Here is a 23,500-nt window from a genome sequence, read left to right as displayed (position 1 = left end):
AAAAGTCAGGAATCATTATTTCTTAATAATGTTCTTGTATAATTTCAACTATATTCAAGTCCCCTCAAGATTTTTCCCTTTGTCTTTCTTGTTCTATTACAAATGTTACCTGTAATTAAGACAGTTTACAGAAGCTTTCCCCTCCTGTAAACATGTCTCTGCTTGTGGGACTTTCAAGCTCCTCCCTGGTTAAATTGGACCTTGCCTTGTATTTTGTTTCATCTGGCACCATAAGGTAGAAGCAACATGTGAATTCTGAGACAGGGGCCCTAGCACTTGTGTCTCTGTCTCTTTTCTGTCCCCAGGTCTACTAAGGGAAAAAGCCAGAAGGAAAAGCTTCCAAACTGAGGCCATGGCAGACCAACCACCACACACCTATACACAGGTGACTAAAGGTGACACAGGTGACTACATATGACTAGGAGTTCAGCAGCATCCTAAGCAACCTGCCAGCTTCATTCAGCTTACACTGCTCACCTGCAGATCTGAAGAGTAAATGCAGTTGTGAGTTTTATCTACTAAAACCAAGGCTTTTATTATGTAATAAATTACATGCGATTCAACACTAAATCCAGAAATAATCCTATGTACATTTTCTCATCATCTTTCTAATTACTTGATTGTTGTACTATGTGTCTTTCAGAAGACTGAACAAAGAAATTAGTAACAAAAAATCTAACCAGGGTTGTTAGTACATCTGATAGAAAAAGAAGGATGGACACAATTAAAATTATTGATTGAAATGTGTGTATGCATTTAAGAAGAAAGAAGCCAGTAGGTAGGGGGATGGCCAACTGAAAGACATCTTCAAGTTATGGCATGGCCATTATATATTAAAATTTATTGCAGCTGTGGTTATCTACACAAGACTTAATAAAGATTGGATCCACCCACAGGTCATCATGGGTGGGGGAGGGTCCCACTGGGGAAGTGGGTTTTATGTCATTTTTTAAAATTTATGTATCCACTAATAACTTATTCCTGCTCTAGAAAACATCCTCCCACCTACCATTAGACAAGAAACTCAGTGGGCCACACACATACAGATTATATGAAAATAGGATGGGGACCTACTGTAAAGAAGAGTTCTTTCTGGTGAGAGAAAAAAATATACATATATATATATATATATATATATATACACACATATATATATATATGTATACATATACATATATATGTATGTATAAATTGAGAGAGAGATAGAAAAAGGGAGGGGGAAAGAGAGAAAGAGAGAGGGGTGCAGGAGAAAGAGACTTGGGCAGGAGATTTAAGTTAAAATGACTAAAATTCATTGTGTAAATGTGTAAAAGAAATCAAATAAGCAAGTCTGATATCTATGTTGCCACAAATTGCTGAGACCTGACAGAATAAGAATTACAGTATCTGCTTGTCTAGACTGAATCTGGGCTTTTTTTTTGGGGGGGGTGGGAAGGCAAATATGGCATCAACCCAATTCAAATGAAAATTGGTTACTGGGATTTCACTGTGGTACTTGAATATGTTGTTACAGGTACAGAAAGTAGAAGCCAATCTCATGCTTTTTAATCATCATTATAGGCATCTCAATTTGGTTAGATTTCAAGAATTAAAGTTTCAGGAAAATAAGGCTTGACATATGGTAAAAATAATATGCCCTTGGGCTTTGTGAATAAGAAACTCACCAGAACCCTCTTTGTGTCTGGGTTCCTCTTTGGTTAAACTGAATTTTATCTGAAATGCCCAAGAGTCACTTGAAATGGATTGTGAACATTTTCCATGCTTTATCTATAAGTGACAAATCCTTAGGACACCAACAGATAAACATTACTTAACTGCACAGGAGTTTATGTCTTCTAAGATTCCTGATGGGAAGCTTTGTCACCTCTTTTATTCAGGTCTCTAATCCCTCCATCTTGTTCTCCCATATTATGCTGCTCTGTTATCTGTGGTCATGTGGCTATTCATGAAGCAGGGTGAGGACATGCACACTTCTGTCACAGCCACTATTACATGCCACCTCTAGTGCTCTGGGTCCCCTGCTCCAATACCTAAGCTCGATTGGGAAGATTCTGCTTCCGAGTCACTCCCTCCACCTCCTCCTCCTCCATCTGGTATTTGCTCACAGCTTTGGTTGCCAGAATCTTCTTCAGGTCTCTCTGTTGCAATAGTTCTCTGGATGTTTTGATACCTGTGCATTAGAAAATGGAAAGACCATGACCAATTTGTGCTTGGTAATACTTTGAATAAGGTAGTTGGAAAAAATTGTAAAAAATTGTCTTGGAATCAGAAGTGTCTATAATTTCAATAAGACTGCCAGTACAATTAATCAGACAACTATGAGACACCCATCTCCACAGTGTTTGACTAGGCAGCTAGACAAATCTATTTCTTAGGACATGCAGACTGTATACTAGAGGGTGGTGTATAGAGGAGGGGAGATGTATGTTGGTTAGATCTGGAAATGAAGTTTCAAAATCCCATAAGCCTTACTTTGAGAGAAAATATTTGAGTGGATGGTTTTCAGCTGACATTCATTCTAATGCCAAGAAAAAAAGCCAGGTTCAGAACTAAGTGTTTTAGTTAGGAGAGATGACAGAGGTTCTGGTTAGTCAACAAAATGATGGACTGGGTATTAGGACTATCTTGTACCTCACTGGTACAAATTGGCATAATTATGCTCTAATTGTATTTTGAGAGAAAAGTTTTCTTTTTTTAACAGGAAGGGTGATATGTAGGAAGAGCTAAGGGGGAAGGAGTACCGAGGTAGAGAAGGAGTAAGGAGAGGAGGAGAAGAAGGAGAGGAGAAGCTAGGTGACAAGAGGGAGAAAGAGAGAGAAATAAGGGAGAGAATGGAGGCAGATGTTCACATGTCTCCACCAGTCAAAGATAGTTGATTTATCTAGGTTGGGTATTGGGTTACACATCTGATTGAGCATTACCAAACTTATAAAGCCTTTGATTAACATTTTAAAAAAGTGTATAAAAGCAAAAAGAAAAAGGGGTCATGGGATAGGGGAGGGGAAATGGGAAAAGGGGATGGCATCTGAAATGTAAATAAAATATCCAATAAAAAAATCCCATAATATTTAAAATAGCCCTGATCTTCAACTAAAAACAAACCACAAAATAATAAACAGAACTTTTAATAACATAAGAAGTTAAATATATCAAATTATTGCTACAGTGGAGTATTTACAGGAATTTAAATGTTGACATGAAAAAATGGCAGTGATATAAATCATTATCATAATACAATAAGAGAAGAAAATGTGAAATTATGTTGTCATCATGTCATAACTAGGTAAGAATTATGCCATATATACTGAAATAAAATTGAAAATATTACTTAAATATTTAAACTTTGGTGTAATATGAATATAGCCTTTTCTATTTAAATTTGCCTTAACATTATAATTTAATAAAGTTAAATAAAAGTAAGTTTTAATTGATTATTTATAGTGAAAATTTATGTTGATATTTTTGCTTTGTGTTTGTGTGTGTGTAGTGAAACAGATTTATTTAACTTTAGTCTAAGGAACTGGAGATTACCATAAAATAACTAGGTATGATCATACATGAGTATACTCTCAGTATACTTTTTGTAGCTACCTATTTCAAATCACAGAAACCTTTAAATACTTAAAACAGGGAAAGACAATGTTTAAAAACACAACTTTCTGTAAAAGGCTTTTTCACAAGAATCCAGCACTTTCTCAAATTGCAACATTATTTTTTCTTTATCTGTCCATATGAATTCAGCAGGGTTCCTGGCTGTCTCTCCCAGTGTGTGCAGCTCCAAGGAAGGACCTGGTCTGGTGCAGATGGCTTTGGACTAAATTTTGTTTTATACTATCTGAACACCATGAATGTCTATTGATTTTTATGCCATAGATATGGGTATTTTGTTTTTTAGATATATTGCTTTGTTGGTGACATTTGCTGTGCTTTGCTCACTATTTGGTGTTCAAGCGGCACTTCTTACACATGTAGCTTGATGACAATTCTGGATCGCTAAGCCTTTTCAGCATATTTCTGCAGGTGGGATGTCCTCCTTACAACAGAGAAAGGCTGTCCTCTGGACATTGGGTGCATGTATGTCTAAAACAAGTAGGTTTTGACCACTTCTTCCTAGCAATAGGCTTTGCTTCTGTGGGAATGATTGTGAAGAAATAGGCCATGTGCCACCACAACCAGCATGGGTAAGCTAATTTGAGTAAATCTTGGTATTGTTTTATTGTTTCTGAGGCAGGGTTTCTCTGTGTAGCCCTGGCTGTCCTAGAACTATCTCTGTAGACCAGGCTGACCTTGAACTCAGAGATCCATCTGCCTCTGCCTCCCAGTGCTGGGACTGAAGGCATGCATCACCACTGCCAGGTGAAAGTGCCACTAATTCCTGTGGCGAAAATGTCTGCCAACATGGAGACACCTGCTATGAAAACCTTGGGCACCCTGCCTGTATCTGCTTTTCTGGATATGCTGGAAGGTTCTGTGAGACAGATCACAATGAGCATGCTTCCGGCCCTTGCCACAATTGGGCTGTGTGCCAGGAAGGACTCAATGGCTACGCTTCTGTGTGCCTGGATATCAAGGCAGGTATTGTGACTTGGAAGTAGATGAGTGTGTTTTTGATCCCTGCATGAATGAGGCTGTATGGCTCAATGAGTTAGGAAGATACATGTGTGTCTGTCCTCAACAGTATTCTGGTGTTCACTGCGAGTTCAATATTGATGAACGTGGATCCCAGCCGAGTCTACATGGTGTCACATGTCAGGATGCTCATGGGACTTACTTCTGTGACTAAGCACCTAGATTCCTTGGAGACCTCTGTGAACTCAACTTTAATGAATGTTCCAGTCAGCCATATCTCTATGAAAGTCTATGTGTGGATGGAGAAACACCTACTACTGTGACTGCATGGGTAGTGGATTCCCAGGGATACATGTGAGACCTTGATGCCTCTTTGTTTGTCAAGGCCTTGTTACAATATACAACATGTGAAGACGTAGTTGACAGCTATATTTGTCACTGCTAGCCTAGATACACAGGTGCCCTATGTGAGATGGACATAACTGAATGCAGTAGCAACCCTGGCCAACTGGGGGAGATATGCTGAGCTATCCTCAGAGGAATAATAGAGATACATTACAGGACTGCCTTCCACCTTCAACTATCTTGGAGCCTCAGGTTGTATTTGTATTTGTCAGCCTGAATTCACAGACAGAAGCCTAGCATTACTGTCCTCTGAGACCCACAGCCAAGCATTAGACAGAGCTCTAGAAGTCTGATGAAGAGTTGGAAAAGGGACTCCACAAGAAGACCAAGAAAGTCAACTGACCTGGACACTTGGCTCCTGAGACAGGAGGGTGAGCTCTGTAGTGATGGGTGTACAGTAGAGATGAGACAAGGACTAAGTCTACCATGATTTATGGGGCAAATTTTCTTTAAAACTTTTATGAAAACTATTCTTGGAATGTTAACTATTTTGAGTTCTGTATCTTTGGAAACATTTCATGATGGGACATGAACTAGTCTTACAAACGAGCTCACATGGGTATCCTCAAATCCTCGGTAAATGCCCTGGGAGATGGGGCCATAATTAAAGAATTTCTGATTTCTGGCTTGTACCAGTAAGACAGAGGAATACTATGTTTAAATGTCATTCAAGCTTAATGTGCTTTCTGTCACTAACTTCCAAACCCAGCCTTCAAAATACTGGGAACAGCTTGCTTAACATAATTAATTTCATTCAGTTTCCTTAGAGTGAGCAGGAAAGCAGAAGAGGGATGCCTCTCCATCCTTATCTGGCTTATAGGATCTCATACAAAACCAATCACCAACCTTCTGTTAAGCTGCTCCATCTGGTGGACAGACCCAGATCTGATCATTCCATCTGGGGTAGGGGCCATTGTTGGTCGCTGCCAGGTAGTTGTGCGATTTACATGGTCCACATAAAAGACCCGTCCATGGCTGTCGATTCGAGCTTCCCAGTCTAATGTTTAATAATAGGACAAGAAAAGTCAAGAACAGACTACTGACCCATGTGTACTTCTAGGTCTTCTGAAGATAGAACTCACCAGTCATTATGAAGACCCTCCCATCCCTCTCTCCCTTGCCTCTCAGCATTTGCCCTGACTGCTGGACAGGTGTGGGAATCAGCTTTCCAGAAAGGAGCTAGTATACTCAGACTTTCTACTTTACCATGATAATTGTGGTCCCTTGACTAGGATGTATGCTTAGACTCGTTAGTGTCTAAAGAAAAGTTGCTTACTGCTTTAAAAATATTGCTGGTTATCCAAGAAATAGGTGCAGAAGATTGGGCAAACCCCAATGCAGTAAGCATTAATGTGATGCCAGAGAATCAAGGAAACAGAAGGTGGCTAAGGGCAGCCACAATAGATCTTGTGTTTAAACCCCTTTTAACTTAGTTCTGAAACGCTGTACCTGCAACTTTGGAAAGCTTCTTTCTAATGATTTATTTTAATATTTTTTATGTGCATTGTTGTGTGGGTGTCAGATCCCTTGGAACTGGAGTTGCAAACAGATGTGAGCTGCCATGTGGATGCTGGGAATTGAATCCTGGTCTTTTGGAGGAGGAGACAGTGCTCTTAGCCCACTGAACCATCTCTCCAGCCCCAAAAGCTTCTTTCAAAACTGAGCAGGCTCAAGCAATTGCATTTCCTTTTAAGAGGGTGGATGGAAGAATTGATAACTACAGTTTCAAAATATCCATGTGATCAAATATAAAGTCAGTAATCAAACAATACAACAAACATCAAGCTGGAGGGAAGAGAGGAAGGAAGGAAGTGATAAAATTATATTTTAATTAAAACTATATTTAAAAACATGTAAAAGATAAAAAGATAAGATCTTTTAAATTAACTTTTTATTTTTGAGATTATAATTACATATTTCCCACATTCCTTTCCTCCTCCTAAACTCTCCCATATACCTCTTCTTGGTCTTTTTCAAATTTGTGGCTTCTTTTATCATTAGTTGTTGTTACATACATATGTGCATATGTATGTATATATATGTGTGTGATAGATAAATAACATTGTTGCTAAGTAACCATCACATAGAGTAGAGGGACCCAAGGCAGAGGTATAGATGATTAGGAGATGTACATGTAAGTTGAAGTGAGTTGAAATCCATGAATAAACCCCTTGAAACTGAGAATTAAATGTGATTTATGTGTATCTGCACTAAGTATATAAGAGCAATGATACACAGTAATGAGCAAAATTTCTGTGGTCCACATATAAAAATGTGGTGGAAATAACGCCAATATGGTGTCGTGCTGAAAAGGCTAAAGATATACTAAACATACTTTCAAAAGGAGGAAAACCATTTGGTTTAAGTGAGAGAAGACAGTTTGGGGACTGGTTCAGATGTTATCTTGAAAACTCATGAGTTAGGTAATGATATAGTGACTCTCCAGTTTTAAATGGAAGATAAATTTGGCACCCTTATGGTTTTGTATGTATATGGCATATCTGTTTGAAAACATAATGTCATATGTCTAACCTAGAGAGTTGTCAATGACCAATGAAAGTCCAAATATGAGAAAATCTAAAATTTAATGTATATGAGAGATGGAAGGAAAAATGTAGTTGAATTACAGAAGTATATTCTAAAAAGATTTCCCTAAAGTAGGCTATTATATCAACTAATAGAAAAATAACTAATTTAATGATGATCTTACTGTGTATACTTGTAATTTCATAACATCATAATTAATCATGTTCTAAATGTTTGATATTTCTGTTGATTTTTAATCTTTTAATAATTAATGTATTAAACAATTAAATAAATTATTAAATTTTTTTCTTGAACTGTCATCCAAACAAAGAATAAGAATTAACATTTAAATAACACTGTGTTATTCAAGTGAGAAGAGTCCACTTACACTTGCTATAAACTAGGAGCCACAGAAAGTTCTAAGGACTCAGATCCTGACTCTAAGGGAAAACAAGAATTTGGCCATTGACTTCTCCATTGGCCTTGCAAATTATCCACGGTGTTGGGGGCACTGGAGAATGGAACATAGGTGACACATTCTTAGCAAGTTTCAAATCTCTAAATCACTCTGGGAAAGCATGTTCATCCAAACCCTAAGCTCTTTCATTAATACATTAAGTATCTGAAACACAGTGTTAATTTTATATTCTTATAAATATTCATTAAATAATTAGCTGAATTTGAGTATATTTTCTGGGTTGCTTTGTATAGAATTTATTTTCACATATCTTATAAACAAAGACAAAACATCTGAATTGATCTTTAGGCCTCAGCATTACAAGAAGGATTAACCACTGTGATGCCAGGAATTGACTTAGATCCCTGAAAACAGTGTCTATTCTATACTGAGGCAGCACACAGTAGTGTGTAGGTCAGGTTGAGTTGTTTAGGATAAAAGGAATTATTGAATACCAAATTATGTTTTAACAAGAACTGAAACATGTATTGTCTTTATTGTTGGATCGTGTGCTTAAGTATTTTAATCAATGCAATATCCTACATGTGGTTTTTTTTTGAATTTTACAAAGATGTATCTAATTGCCTTCATCCCATTACTAGCTGATAATATCTCCACTATAATATGATAAGGTCAAGCTTCAGGCTATTCCTACCCAAACTCCCTCTACAAAAGGTTTTTCTATCTGAAACTGAGTCATTATTAATTCTTATTTTCCTCCCATGTCCATACTTAATATGGTATCAAACTTGTCTTCAAAAAGTATGTTCAGACATAACCATTCCTTAACAAGTCCCCTGCTGCCACCCTGGTCCAAATCACCAGTGATTTTCCTCTTGGCCATTGCAAGAGCCTTATGCTGTATCTCATAGACTTCTATATTTCCTCCACAGTTTATTCCCTGTACAATAACCAGGGGAAAACTTTCACGATACATGTCAGAAATACCACTTCCCTGCTCAAAACACTGTGGTGTGTCCTCATTCAGAATAAAAGGCAAACCTATCTGTCAGTTTTCAACCTGTGGGTCTCGACAAACTCCTACATCCCAAATATTTACATTATGATTCATAACAGTAGCAAAATAATAGGAAGCAGCAACAAAAATAATTTTATGATTGAGGGTCACAGCAATATGAGGCACTGTTTTAAAGGGTCACAGCTTTAGGATGGTTGAGAACTGTTGCGGCAGTCTACAGAGTCCCAGGTGATTGGTTTGTACTGTTTCCCTTGACCATAGTTATCATAAGCCATGTTCTCTGTGCCTTGGATGCACTGGCTTTACTCTTCAAGCTTACCATTGTGTCTCCACTTAGAGCTTGGCAGCTGCTCGCTTTGCCTGTAGATCTTTCCCTCAGCATTTATATGTGTAACTCCCCTGTCTCATTCATTATTGTCCTCTTAGTGAAACTTGCTTAGACTTCTAGTTCTAAAACTGCAAACCAGTGTTTACTACACATGAGAAGTCTCCTTCATCTACTTTTGTTTTCTCATTGCATTTACCCCTAGGCTCCTATTTTCCATTTTATTGTTTATTATATACTTCCCAGACTAGCATATAGATGCTCCATGAGGGCTGCAGTCATTGTTCATTTTGGTTAGCTAAACCAGCACCAACTACAGAGTACTCAGTAAATACTTGATGAATGAATGACTATCAGCAATGAAGTCACTCATGTCCTATTTGAGATCTCCTAACAAAATCCTGTTGTCAGAAATAATTCTCAAGTTTCTAATATTTTCTTTGTTATATGGATAGAAAATTAAAAGCTATTTTGAATCTTTTTAATCATTGAGAGTTGTTTTGCTAGGTAGCTATTTTGAAGTGGTTTTACATTAAATTATTTATAATGCCTCTATTTATAACTAGCTCTACTACTGTATGAATTGAAGATCAGGTTGTATATATACTGTGTAGATAGAATTTCTTTTGTGTATGTGACAAAGAGGATTTTCTTGGAGGTAACATGTTATATATAAATTTCAAATAAATGCTAAGTAGAAAATATATAAAATATGGTGGGTTTTTATTCTTTTCCCTTTTACTCATATCATAAATCAGTATATAAATGAAGAAAGAAATCAATCATCAAAAATGAAAGAAGATAATGTTTGGCTTGACCTCTGAGAAAAATGTGGTGATTCTTTAAGCTAGTGTATATATTAAGAACATTTATACACTGACCAAAATCAACTTGAGAAGGAAAGGTTTATTTAGCTTACAAGATACAGTCCTTCATCTAGGGAGGCCAGGGCAGGTGCTCAGGAAGGAGCTTGAATCAGTGAACACAGAGAAACACTGCTTACTGCTTGCTTTGATGTTACACTGCTTTATGATGTCTAGGAAAAAAAACGTTAGGTGGGAAAAGGCTTCCTGGATGATTCTTTTCCATTACAGAGGCACCAAGGTTTTTCAACCACTAACTTCCTCACTGTTAAAGTATGACTGAATAGGGAGAAAGTAGTATTCATTACTAAGTACAGATGAATTCCTAAATATTCATTTCTTCTTTTGAAAACCAAAACTGCCTAATGCAAACTTTTGAGTGTGAATTTTGGGAACACATTTGCATTTATAATAATCAATCCAATATTAGAGATTATCTTTGTGTGGAAAAATCTTGAAGTCAAACAGAGAAGTTCCAGAATTCATAAGTATTCATTTTGTTAAATTAGTTGCAACACTCACAGCTTCATTTCCTTCTCCTAAATATCTTAGATAGAGTGATACATGTTAAACCTGAATGGCACATGCAGACTGTCTTAGTCCAAACTTAGTATTTAGCAGAAGAGGACATTAAAGCTTTTGTTCCCACAAATAATAACATTTTCCCCCGTGCCAGTGAGTTCAAGGCTCTTCCCCACTTTCTCGTCTATTAGATTCAGTGTATCTGGTTTTATGTTGCGGTCCTTGATCCACTTGGACTTGAGCTTTGTGCAAGGTGACAAATATGGATATATTTTCATTTTTCTACACACAGACGGCCAGTTAGACCAGCATCACTTACTGAAGATGCTTTCTTTTTTATTGTATATTTTTGGCTTCTTTGTCAAAGAGCAAGTGTGTGTAAATGTGTGGTTTTATTTCTGGGTCTTCAATTCTATTCCATTGATCAATATGCCTGTCTCTGTAACAATAACATGCAGTTTTTATCACTATTGCTCTGTAGTACAGCTTGAGGTCAGGGATGGTGATTTCCCATGGCCATTCTTTTATTGTTAAGAATTGTTTTTGCTAATCTGGTTTTTTTTTGTTTTTGTTTTTTTGTTTTTTGCCTTTCCAGATGAATTTGAGAATTGCTCTTTCCATGTCTTTGAAGAATTGTGTTGGGATTTTGATGGGGATTGCACTGAATCTGGAGATTGCCTTTGGTAGGATGGCCATTTTTACTATACTAATTCTGCCAATCCATGAGCATGGGAAGATCTCTCCGTTTTCTGAGATCTTCTTAAAGATTAAATGAATTTCCTAAGTTCAAATGGCTAAAGACTTTTTAATTATGTCGGGCTTATTAGGGTAAAGTGATATTAAATTCTAACCTAAAAATAATAGTTCCCCTGGAAATGCCAAAGAACTATAGCAGGCATTTGGAATTTTTAATCCTTTAATGCAAATTATAGTTATAATTTCTTAAAATACTATGGGTTAAAGTTGTTTTATTCTATGGAGACACTTGTGAATAATAGATTCACTGGAGAAAAATAGAGTTTTATTTCTAACTGAAAATTTCAAAATGGTAAATTTAGGACTTAAAGGCCACAAAAAGACTAGTAAGGTCTTGTAAAGAAATATTGTCTATTTTTTTGCCTCTCCCTCAGAAACTTAGGTATATTAACATTTGGTTATTACTTTAATACCATATACTGAAACAGCTTTTTTTTTTTAAAAGAAGTTTTATAGTAGTTATATATTGGTATTTAGTAACACTGCCAACTTATGGAACTTGGAAAGAATTTTGGATGTTTGCATATGAATTCACACTGACCTGTTCAGACTGGATGGGAAGAGTTAAGCCAAAGATTTGAAAACTAAAGCTTACTTGGTGGAAGAGGCTCATCGATTGTTGGGTAGTGATGATGTTCAGGCCTCAAGGAAGGAAGCTGGCTTATTGGCTGGGAATTATGGAGTATAGGACATTCACCTATGAACAAGATAGTCAAGACATTCATATGCATTGCTATGGCAATGTTATAAAAACATGACTATAAAACAAAGATCACCATAAGAAACAACAAATAAAATGGGAAATCTAGTTTTTGTGTCAGTTTACTGTAACCATGTCATTTATGACACAACTTATTAAGGAAAAGGAAGAGAAGAAAGAAGAAAAGTAGGAAGAAAGAAAGGAGGAGAAAGAAGAAGGAAGAGAAAGAAGAAAATGGAGAAGAAAGAAGAGGAGAAAGAGGAAAAATCCAAGTATGTTTTGACTCCTGATCTATGCCATATACACTAATCAGTACATGTGATCAGAGTCCGATTCTGTAGCTACTGGAATTGCTTTGGTTAGAAGGTGACATCAGGAAGGAACACTAGGGAAAAACTTAACAAGCCTTATTAATTATTCCAGTGAAGGAGACAGGCTTGTTTGAAGGGAGTGAAATATTTATTTCAACTCGTAAAAGCTGTGTTGGATTATGGAAAATATACCTGAATTATAGGTTTTCATAATTCAAACAACAGAAGACTATCAAAAGACTGGTTTTTTTCCTCCAGAGGTAGAGGGGACTGAAACTCCCAGATAGTATGTTTCCAAGATTGATCAAGTTACTGGTGGTCCAAGAATGTAAATTCCTAAAAAGGGACATTAGAAGATAAGATGGGAAGCCAAACATGTCATGGGAAATCATGGTTAGTCCAGATTATATGGAGGAGGAGTCAGAAAAGCCAAACAGTGCTCTAGAAAGAAGAATGGACAAAGGCTGTAGATAAAAGGCAAGAAGACTGATACAAGAAAATTTGAAACAGAGAAGTGGGATAGACAAAAGAAAACCAAACAGATACAAAGAAATTATAGAAATAAATGTATCCATAGATTTTATGACTCATTATTATGTACATTGCTTCTACTGCTGTTAGTACAGACTTATTAACCAAACAAAATTCTGGAACAGCATTTGTGTTTCACAATCTACTGAGGTATGTAGATTGACCATGTAAACTCTAGTAAATAATTCTCTCAATTTCTGGGGACCCTGAAGGGCTCAGAACACAGACAGCCCCCATCCAACTCTGCACTGTTCTCCTCCTACCTCAGACCATGTTCACACCCTACTAACCAGAGGACAAAAGACATCATTTCCTTTTCTTTCCAGGACTATTGCCATGTATTCTACTAATCTTTGGGTCAAAATGGAGAGAAAGTAAAAGGTAATGGTCAAGATCTTTGAAGGACCTCAAATAGTGAACATTCCCCAGAACATTCATGCCTGGAAACGATTTTTTTTCCCACTATAGTTCTATAGACACCGCAGAAAATAAATTAGTAGAAAATATTAGGTGGGCTTAGTTTAGTAGTTTAATTCTAAGAGATGACTGGCAACTAAAAATAAAGATGTACTCAGAACAGAAGGTCTTTCTTAATATTAAAAATACATTTTCCTGGACATTCCCACCATTACTAAAATGCTTTGCTTCTTTGAAGGTAGCAGTAGAAATCAAGGAAGCTACTCCTTGTGCAAGCATAGAACTCATTGTGGACAAGTGGCTGTTTCAAACACGGATTTTCTGGGTAAGTGGCTATGGCACTTACATTTATTTTCATAAGTGTTTAGGGTTAAAAAATTCAAAAAGGAAACAATGGTATAGCTGGCACATCACTAGCTGCTGTACTTTATATTTTGTTTCTTAAAATAAAAAAACAGGCCGGGCAGTGGTGGCGCACGCCTTTAATCCCAGCACTTGGGAGGCAGAGGCAGGTGGATTTCTGAGTTCGAGGCCAGCCTGGTCTACAGAGTGAGTGCCAGGACAGCCAGGGCTACACAGAGAAACCCTGTCTTGAAAAACCAAAATAAATAAATAAATAAATAAATAAATAAATAAATAAATAAAATAAAAAATAAATAAATAAATAAATAAAATAAAAAAGTAAAAAAATAAAAAAAACAACCTTACCTCACTTAGTTAAACCTCATGTAATTTAACTCGACCAGATATGTTAATTGTTTCTCCAAGTCTGTAGAAATCTAATACTGCTGCCTGGTGGATGCATGACTACCTAGTTGTGAGCCCCAAGAAACTTTGAGGATGTGACAGAGGCTTGGTGGCAGCTGACTAAGACATGCAGGCAGTTCTGTTCTGTACTAGGGCCCATCTCCACGTCACCTTTGCATCAAATGAAGTGTTCAGAATATTCAAGCAGGGATAATGCTTCTCAACTAAAAATAAGAGAGAGTCTTTAAGTTTATTTTGATTATAACCAACGAGGCCAAATTGTAGGAAAGACCAGCATGAAAGAGACTTCCTGTAAAGTCTGTGTCCGCAAACACTACTGACTAGTTAGAGTTTCAGTGATGTGGGAAGGACAAGATGTTGCAGGTCCAAGGCCAAATGACAATTCACGTTGGGGTATTTATTATTCACCTATTAAACAGCCATTCTTTACCCCCACTCTGTGTTAGTCCTAACATCCTGCCACTAGCATAAAGCTGGCCCAACATCCAGACAGATGAAAGAACAAAAAAAAACCACTTTTAGAAAGAATAAACTTGACAATGCTAGTTTTTCACCAACTAAGGGGCTAAGAGCATCATCACATGGCATCTAAGGCCTGTAGCTGAGGTTTCTCCGTGGACCTACACACTGTGTCCACCAAAGATTTTTTTTTAAGCATCATTATTTATGACTATTTTTATTCTGTTTCTGTAGAAACTTCAGGAAAATGCTTTGGAACCTAGAATTTAAGGTAACCTAAAACTGTCATGTCCTAGGTCATATTTGGCTCCAGAATAAACCAATTCTTATTCCCTTTTAATTGAAACTTGTGTACTTGTGTCAACATAAACTACCAGGATACTATTTGAAGCAAACTGGTTAGCATTTAATTGTGTGAAAATCTCCTTGGTTAACGTGGTGAGGCTAGATTCAAAGGGTGGTTTCTTTCATGTAACTTAAACAGTTAGCTTTCTTGCTCATCTCATTAGGAGAAAGGCAGAGTGCATTCCTTTCATCTCATTTAACTTTTCCATTTATTTCTCAGGTCAATGCTACAATTATACCCACTTGGCTCACAAGGAAGCAGAGATATAGCACAGTTAGGTCTTTTGTGAGGAAGTGGCCTAGTGGACTTAGCTTCAGGGCCTAACTCATGACCACAGCACTCTGCTCCTTTCCTTTGTCTGCAAGCTTATTTTTTAATAACTACTTTAGACTGAGATTTAAGTAAAAGTTTTATAAAAGGAAAAGAAACAAAATGCTGACAAGAAATACTAATAGGTATCAGTTTAATAGGTATCAGTTTGGATTTATATGGAACGAGTAATTGATTTTAAAACTGAAGATGGTTGCCTTTGGATTGGAATCTTATTTGAAATGTGAGAAGAGAATTTATGCATTTATATTGTAACTGGACTGGTAGAAATGAAGATATTCCAGAGAGACGCTTGTGTCTCTCAGTCTGACTAATATTAATACTATTGAAACAACGGACTGAAGAAATTTGAATTTTCCCAGGAATCTCATGGTTGGAGAAGGAAAAGGCTGAGGCCTCTTGCCAGTCAGAAACAGAGATTTCTGGGAGATTTCAAATAGTTCTCCCAACTAGTCAGACAATCCTTCTGCAGGGAAAGCCAGCAGGAATTGTGACGCGGGGGATGATGGTGGGTGGTGGGAGACCTGGACAATGACGATGGGCAGAACTAACCCTTAGCCTGAGCTACTCAGGTTTTATGTCAATCCCCCAAACATGAACCTATGTGTACCACTGAACCTTTTACTTCTCTTCTGCAATGCGACAACCTCCTGCTTCTGCTTTTTGTAACTTGTGTGCTAGTTAGTGGAGCCTTGCTTGTTACGGATGCCAAGGCCCAGGCTCAAACTTGAGTGACTCTGGGTTGATTATGGTGTTCTTCCTTTCCATTAGCTAAAATAGCCCAAACGAACAGAACCAAGTCTTATAACAGAAACTGTGCTGGTAGAAAAAATAAAGAAGAAAAAGATATGTATGTAGTCTACTCTGTAAATCTAGTGCATTGCCATGGTCTCCAATGCCAGTGCTTCTGGAAAAACTAGAAGAGTGTTCCCCCTTCCCCGAACTCTGAGAGTGTAGGGGGATGGAGAATCCATGTTCTTCAACTAGTATCCACATCTATCACTGATCTTTTAATGTGTTTTAGGAAGTCAAAATATTTGCTACCTAATGCTCATGATCATTTGATGTTTATATCATTTGATACTACTTGTTTAACTGTGGGGTTGCTGTCGAGACCAGAAAACTAACTTATATCAACTATTTCTGATCATTAGTCAAAAGCATACATATACGTAGGTAGCTGCTTACATCCTATTGGATATATTTCTTGGTGTGAATTTGAGACATGTGGCAGAAATTCACACACCTAGACAACTGCTTGAATGCCTACATACATTGTCCAGGGAACTCATTTTGGGACTGGACCTTCCACCAACCATATGGGGAGACTTGTGCCCTGTAATTGTGGTGGTCCTATTATCACTGGTATGGTTTGCAGTCTAACCTTCTCTCCTATTGCTAGGACCTGCCATGGGGGACTCCAGACCTTCAGTAGTTCTTGCTGCATTCCCACCAGGGGCAGCCAGTTCATCCTGCCAAGGCCCAGCCCCATTTGTAGACTCGGGATCTAGTTCCGGGCTCTGCACCGAGTCAGGTACCGACTCGAATGCGCTGTTTTCCTCCTCCTCATCCTCTTGTGAAGAAAAGACTGTGCTCTCCGAGATCTTGGCGCTGTCCACAGAGGAGAAGCGTGTGTGGCTGGCAAACCGACTGTTGCCATTGTAGCAGGAGCTGCTGTAGCAGGAGCTGCTGTAACAGGAGCTGCTGTAGCATGATGTGCTATAGCATGAGGGGCTGCAGCATGAGGCATCACAACCCTCACAACTGTGGTCTGCTCCCTGCTGGGGGCTGGAGTCACTCTCACTCCCAGTGCTGGGGTGAGCTTCGCCATCTTGGCCAGCGCCAATGCTTTTGGATGAACCGGAGAAATGGCCCTGAGAGCACTCAGAGGGTGCCATGCATAGAGTAGCCCCATCGTTCTCTCCATCTTCCATGGACTGTGGGTCAGCAGCTATTGTGTCCACCTCGCTGAGCCCATCCTTTTCAGAAGACTCCTTGAGGGTGGATTCCTCCTCCAATCCATCTTCCTCCTCTGTGGTGCTTCCTCTCTGGGCCGAGGGCATGCTGTGCAGCAGGGTGTGGATGCGGATGTAATGGGTCCTTGGGGTCTCAGCGTCTCCACAGGCAGATGCAATCACTGTCTCAAGCTCAGATACAGGTAGGGAACATGGTCTACTTTTTTTTCTCACGGAGGCCCTCAGCTCCAGTCCAGCCTCTCCTTGCTCCAGGGTAGAAACATCCTCTTCTTCCCCCTCCTCATCTTTCCCCTTCTCCTGCATCTCTTCCTCTCTGGCTCCATTTTCTGGTACCGTTTCCTCTTCTATCTTGCTGCCTAGAGCTGTACTCTCTTCTGGCAGCAGGGAGAGTGGCCAGTCATCATCCAGGGGAAGTCCCTCTGCCACTTCTTCTGCACTCAGAGTGGGCTGGGTCTCATGTTGCTCTGGGTCCTGAAGTTCCCCAGCCTCACCAGGTCCTTCAGAGAACTTGCTACCATCTCTGGCCTCCATAGCGCCTGCAGCTTCCTCAACTGTCCCGGCATGCTCCTGGTTTTGGTTTTCTGAGATGTTTACTCCGTTCCCTACACTTGGTGACTCTGGCTTCAAGTCGTTGCAGACTTCTGCGGCATCATCAGGAGGCTCCCCACTGCTGTTTTCCACCACACTATTCATGGCGCTGTCTTGCATTTCTGCTGATTCAGGTTCAGCACTCAGAGAGATCTCTTCATCATCTGTGGGTAAGAAGAAAATTATATCATCCTTTTCAGAATAGCAATGGGAGCTGATGTTCTGTGTAGGCACATGTAAAACACGGTAAAGGATCTCTAATGTAGGATACTGGATATGAGTGGGTGAGTGTTTTTCGGTCGCTTCTGAAAAATTGTTAATAACTTTATTATTTATTTTAATAAATAATTAATATTTATTATTATTATTGTTGTTAACTTTCAGAAGGGCTGCTATTTTAAAGTTCTCTTTTAAGGGGCTGCTAAGAAAACAATTTAATATCCCAAGCCTAGCTTTACCCTACCTCAGAGATCAACAATGTTTGTGACATACAGTGACTTTCAGAGATGAGATAATTTATAATTCCTTAACAATCGTAAGCAAGTTAATTGTACTTGCTTAAAACATTTCCCATGGATCATCCCACAAGATGTGGACTGGCTAAGCCAGGGTCTTTAGCTGCAACAGAGAAGCAAAGGATTGGGCTCCGTTGATAATCATCTACAATATTGAATAGTCGGAAACCAAGGTTTCTAAGCACATTACCGTTCAAGGAAATATGTTTAACCCTGTTAGTGTTTAACAGTTAACACTGTTTAACTCTACCCTCCTTGGCTGGAAATACACCAGTTTGGTATTGGACTTTAAATGCACTAGTACAATTCCCTATTTGAAGAAAATGATTTCTCCCCTAGAGTGTGAAGCTCTAACCCATCTTTATGCACACACAGATGAGTCAGTCTAGGAATGCAGCAAAAGGCTGAATGTGACAGGAGAAGGCAAAAAATGTTTCCTTAAGATCTAGAGTATACTTGAGCTTAGTGATTGGGTGGTGAACTTCAGGCTCTGAGTTCTCAGTAACTCAGTAACAGTAACTCATAGACTTGGCTCAAGAGGACTGACATTTCTCCACATGACTTACATTTAGTATGGGTGCTGCAGGAGACTAGAAAAGGATTCTGCGGCATCTTCTCATCATTACTGTTTGGAAATATGGTTTGATATGGAAAATGGAATATAAAATGTTTCTGAAATTGTCTGTTCATCATCTTTATTTTCCCTGTAGTTGTCTAACTGCAGTTCTTCAACAATATGCCATTTTTCAGCTCATAGCCAATCCATAACTAGTTACTAGGTATAAAGAGATGATTCACATCCATGTGTTTTACCATTCATTCATTCATTTGCTCATGTATAGAATGATTAAACAGCTTTTAAGCATCTCCTATGTGAGGTTCTGGCAATAAAATAATAAGATACAGTTTTGTATCACATTTTTGGCCTCTATTCTACTGTGTAACTATCTATTATTGAACTCTGGTGAAGAGGAATCTTTTAATCAAGGAGGCAATCCTGGCTTCTAAAATAGATTCTTAGCTTCTGGGACTCAAACAGAGATGACAGAGAACTGCACAGCCCATGACATGCATGGAGGGAACTATGGTTATTTGTGTTTCAGAGAAAAGAACTGCACCAAGACACTAGCTTCAAACAAGACATGAAGATCATGCTGAAAGTACCTGCATGGATGGAGGATGTGATCTCAAATCGGAATTGCAGCTGTCCACTCACATGGTCAGTTGGAAGCCTGCGGCCAAGTGTGTAGCTGACCACCCTATCCCTAGAAGGAAATAAGCACCATCACAGATTCTGTAATAACCTCTCCTGCTGATGACCACACAGTGTGCTTTCTACACCACCTGGTGGGATAGGCAATTTCAGAGAAGCCATTATAACAGGGAGTGAAGGTCCCTCTAGGGTCCCATCTAAAGTACAGATGTAGGATCAATAAAGAAATTCTTATTAAATATTCTAGCTCAAGGATCAGAAAAACTACAACTCATATTTAGTTATCACTTTTAATATTTTGTCATGGCCATGAGCTCTGGAAAAACACTTAAAAAGAGTACATTGTGCAAAATTCAAATTTAAGTGTCCATCAACACTGTTTTATTGGAACACAGTCATGCTTAGTAGCTTATACATTGCTTCTGGGTATTTTCTGCTACCGTGAAAGAGTTGAACAATTTAGACAGAGACTTGTGATCTGTAAGTCCTAAAATACTACTCCTTTTACCAACTAAGTTTGAGAATCTGTGTTGTACAGAAGGTGAGGGGACAAAAATCATAAATGCCTTTGCCTGACCTTCTTATGACATTCTCATTTCCAAATATTCCCTGGCAATAGATGTGCCAGAATATGTTGGAGGAATATCTGTAATGTGTAAGGATAGATGCTATAACAGGTACTGGAGACCCTGTGTTGAGCTACAGAAAAGCCTCTTGCTTAGAGGATGGAGCAAGCACAAGATTTGCGGTCTGTGTTCACTGATCTTTGACTTCCAGTTACACCAATAGTGACTATTCTGGATTCAGGTGCCATACCCATTCAAAATAACTTTTTAAACTTACTGAAAATATAATCTATACATGAAGAAATTAATTGGGAGTTGTAATGATATATATCATCACACACACACACACACACACACACACACACACACACACACACACACAGTAACTGCCTGCTACCTTGGCTGAGTTAGGAATAAGTACTTACTTGGGATATCCAGGTACAAACAAAGGCAAAGCTCATGGCTGATTATTTACTCTATAGTCACCCCATTAATTCACTTATGATATTCAAATGAAAACACAAATCAGTTGATGTCAATATTAAGAGAGGTTTTAGAAAAAACTGACATTATGAAACAAATAATATGGTCTAGTTATCCACAAATATAATGGTTTTTCTTGATTAAAGCATGACATGATATTTATTGTCAGAGTTTGTTAATTAAAACAGTATATGGAGGTAAAATATGGTGAAGCACAAAATTCTGTCAATTTAGAAAGGAGTGATGATATTGATCAATATTTTGAAGTATGTCAACTATGATTGTAAAAAATACTTTCTAAATCTAAAGCTTAATTGTAATGAGAGATAAAGATGATCACATGGCAAAATGGAAATTAAGTTCACTTAATGGAGAGAAGACTGGAAATTGTGTGTGTGTGTGTGTGTGTGTGTGTACTCTGGGGGTGAAACATGGCTCAAGGCAAATTACTGCTGCTTCATGGCCATAGCCCAGTAATTTGTTCCTACTTACATTGCACATCTCCATAATGGGAAACACTAGAGGAGTCTCTACAGGTAATGGATGCTATAGGCCTTGACAGAGGAGGCAAAGCAGCAGGAGGAAGTGGAGGATTAGAAGTTGGAGAACTTCCAAACCAAATAGGGTAAGTGTACTATCCTATCAGAGGCAGTGGAAAGGAATCCCACAAAGACTTACTGTTGCTCATAGGCCATCTAAGCTGCCCCTTCCTCCAAGTTGCAAGAGTACTAGGAAAACCAAACTCCCTTGCTCAGGTTTGGGGAGACTCTCTTCTACCTCAATTGCTTTTTTTCCTTTTGTTTGTTTTGTTGTTATTGTTTTTTGTTTTGTTTTTATTTTTTTAATTTTTTTGCTACCTAATAGACATTCTTCCACAGTGAAGGGCAGGGATTGCAGGATGATACTAAAAATGTACTTAGCATAATACTAAAAATGTACTTAGCATAGGGAAGTAGACAAATCCTCTCTGTGGCTGTAATAAGCCAGAGTGCAGCCCAGCAGGGAGAAACTGAATACATTAGGCAGATGTGAGTGCATGGTTAGAGTAACAGACATCTTATAAAACCCCACTTTTTGTCCCCTTGGCCCACACCTGGCCGAGCATTAGGAGTGTAAGACTAGGACAGGAAGAAAGAGTAGGGGAACAGCTAACTAGACAGTCAGTTGCAGGGAGCCTCTCTTGGGGACAGGTTATACTTGGTCTTGGAGGGAGGCAAATGTGAATTTAACCTTGACTTAGCCCTCACAAATTTCACTTTCTTATATGGAGAAGAGACAATGCTTAAGTTATAGAGGTGTCATGAAAACCAAATGAAAAGACAAAAGTCACACGGTACACCATTTCCTTTGAAGCACCTACTATGTGCCAGTGATAATGCTAGGCATCTTATGCCAGGATGTTGTTTGTTCCATGTTTCACAAACATGAATGGGGAGTGGAAAAATTTAACAGTAGCTCCCTTTGTGTCAACTTCCTTTGGTTTGAGAATTAATGGATTTGTATGTGCACATACCCATACATATGCTGTCAGTTACTAAACAAATCCCCAGAGAACTTAATTAAAATACCCCCAAAGTCTGCTTAATACTTTTCATTCTTTGATATCGCTCTCTGAGTCATATCATATTAATGATACACTTACAGCCAAAGACTTATGCTAATATTTTCAAATATAGTATTGTTCTCTAAGGAAATACACATTATACAAAGAGATGATCTGATCATAGTTCATTTTAATAAAAACCATGAGTGAATATGAATGCCAAATATTTAAAACAGAAAAGCATATTCTCATATACAATTGACGGCTGTAACCAACATAATTGCTGTCATTCCATGAGAATGCATGCTTTTAAATTTTCATCTAAAATTTTCTGTAAATAGCTTATTTTGAGAAATGTTCTTCAAGAAACATAGTATTTCATCTTGGTATGGAAGGGCAGTATGTGGTTAAATCCTATATACAAGACAGGTGAAGGAATGAAATACTTTCAATAGCAATGGCAAAGTTTAAATCTATATTTATCCAGGAAAATATGTATTACTTTTTCAGTATTGTCTATGAATTTTCTATACTCTTTAATATGTATTATACAAACTACACAAGAGTAAGAAGGGGAAGGATTTAACTGAATACCATGGCCCAGGAAATGATATTGGTGGGAAAAACCCCGCAACTGGAAACCATTTTAGTTTTCTTTCCATCAGACTTTGTATTGGCAACTTACAAGCCTTCCTGGGCATGGCCTGTAAGTGGAAGCACATCCACCCCAGTCACAGTTTACCCTATGGCGTGTCTCTCCAGCAGCCTCTGAACAGGCATTGACAGCTTTCCCAAGAAACGCTTGATGATGGGACGACTCTTGGCAAACTTGTCCTTCACTTCAATTTCTAGCACATCAGTTGGCAGAGACACGAAACTGAAATGCTGCAATGAGAAACCACATCATATTAACTAACTGAGAGGTCATAGGGATTGACAGTTCCAGTCCATGTGCCTTGGCCTTAGGAATGCTGTGAGACCTGTTTTTAATAAATGAGGGATGACAATCGCATGCTCCTTAGATATTAAAAAAACAAACAAACATGACTCTAAAGCTCAGAACATTGCAGAAAATGAAGTGGGAAGTATGTAAGGGTTGAAAGGCAGAATAAAAGACTGTGAAATACTATTCTCTTGACTTGATATAACCATGAAAATCATTATTTTACAATAGTGGTTACCTTCACCCAGGCCAACACAAGACTAGCTGTATCAATCAGTCACAGAAGTAAGAGGGACTTATGAGACTATGCCCTTTACTGCCGAACTTCAGCTATTGGTGGATTCTGAGAGAGAATTGCCTTCTGTTGTTCATTCTCTTCTGGTCATACCAGGTTGCAATAGATAGCTCC

At 38.3% G+C, this 23,500-nt stretch overlaps 1 protein-coding gene across 7 annotated transcripts in view; it reads right to left on the bottom strand.

Annotated features, from left to right (window-relative positions):
* Positions 1–23,500, bottom strand: part of Hecw1 (HECT, C2 and WW domain containing E3 ubiquitin protein ligase 1) — a 300,520-nt gene that overhangs the window by 78,599 nt on the left and 198,421 nt on the right. For 4 of the 7 annotated variants that reach the window (XM_076939345.1, XM_034510968.2, XM_076939346.1 and 1 more), the window contains 6 exons: positions 22,891–23,033; positions 19,508–19,608; positions 16,649–17,992; positions 11,998–12,099; positions 5,821–5,971; positions 2,031–2,170 (listed from right to left, as the gene is read on the bottom strand). In XM_076939345.1, coding sequence (XP_076795460.1) covers positions 2,031–2,170; positions 5,821–5,971; positions 11,998–12,099; positions 16,649–17,992; positions 19,508–19,608; positions 22,891–23,033 — 1,981 coding nt within the window. The remainder of the gene's footprint in view (positions 1–2,030; positions 2,171–5,820; positions 5,972–11,997; positions 12,100–16,648; positions 17,993–19,507; positions 19,609–22,890; positions 23,034–23,500) is intronic. The other 3 variants (XM_076939347.1, XM_076939349.1, XM_076939350.1) reach the window with 3 other exon arrangements.

Source organism: Arvicanthis niloticus, chromosome 8 (genome assembly GCF_011762505.2).
Source record: "Arvicanthis niloticus isolate mArvNil1 chromosome 8, mArvNil1.pat.X, whole genome shotgun sequence".
Taxonomy (NCBI): domain Eukaryota; kingdom Metazoa; phylum Chordata; class Mammalia; order Rodentia; family Muridae; genus Arvicanthis; species Arvicanthis niloticus.
This window is presented reverse-complemented; position numbering and strand designations above follow the sequence as displayed.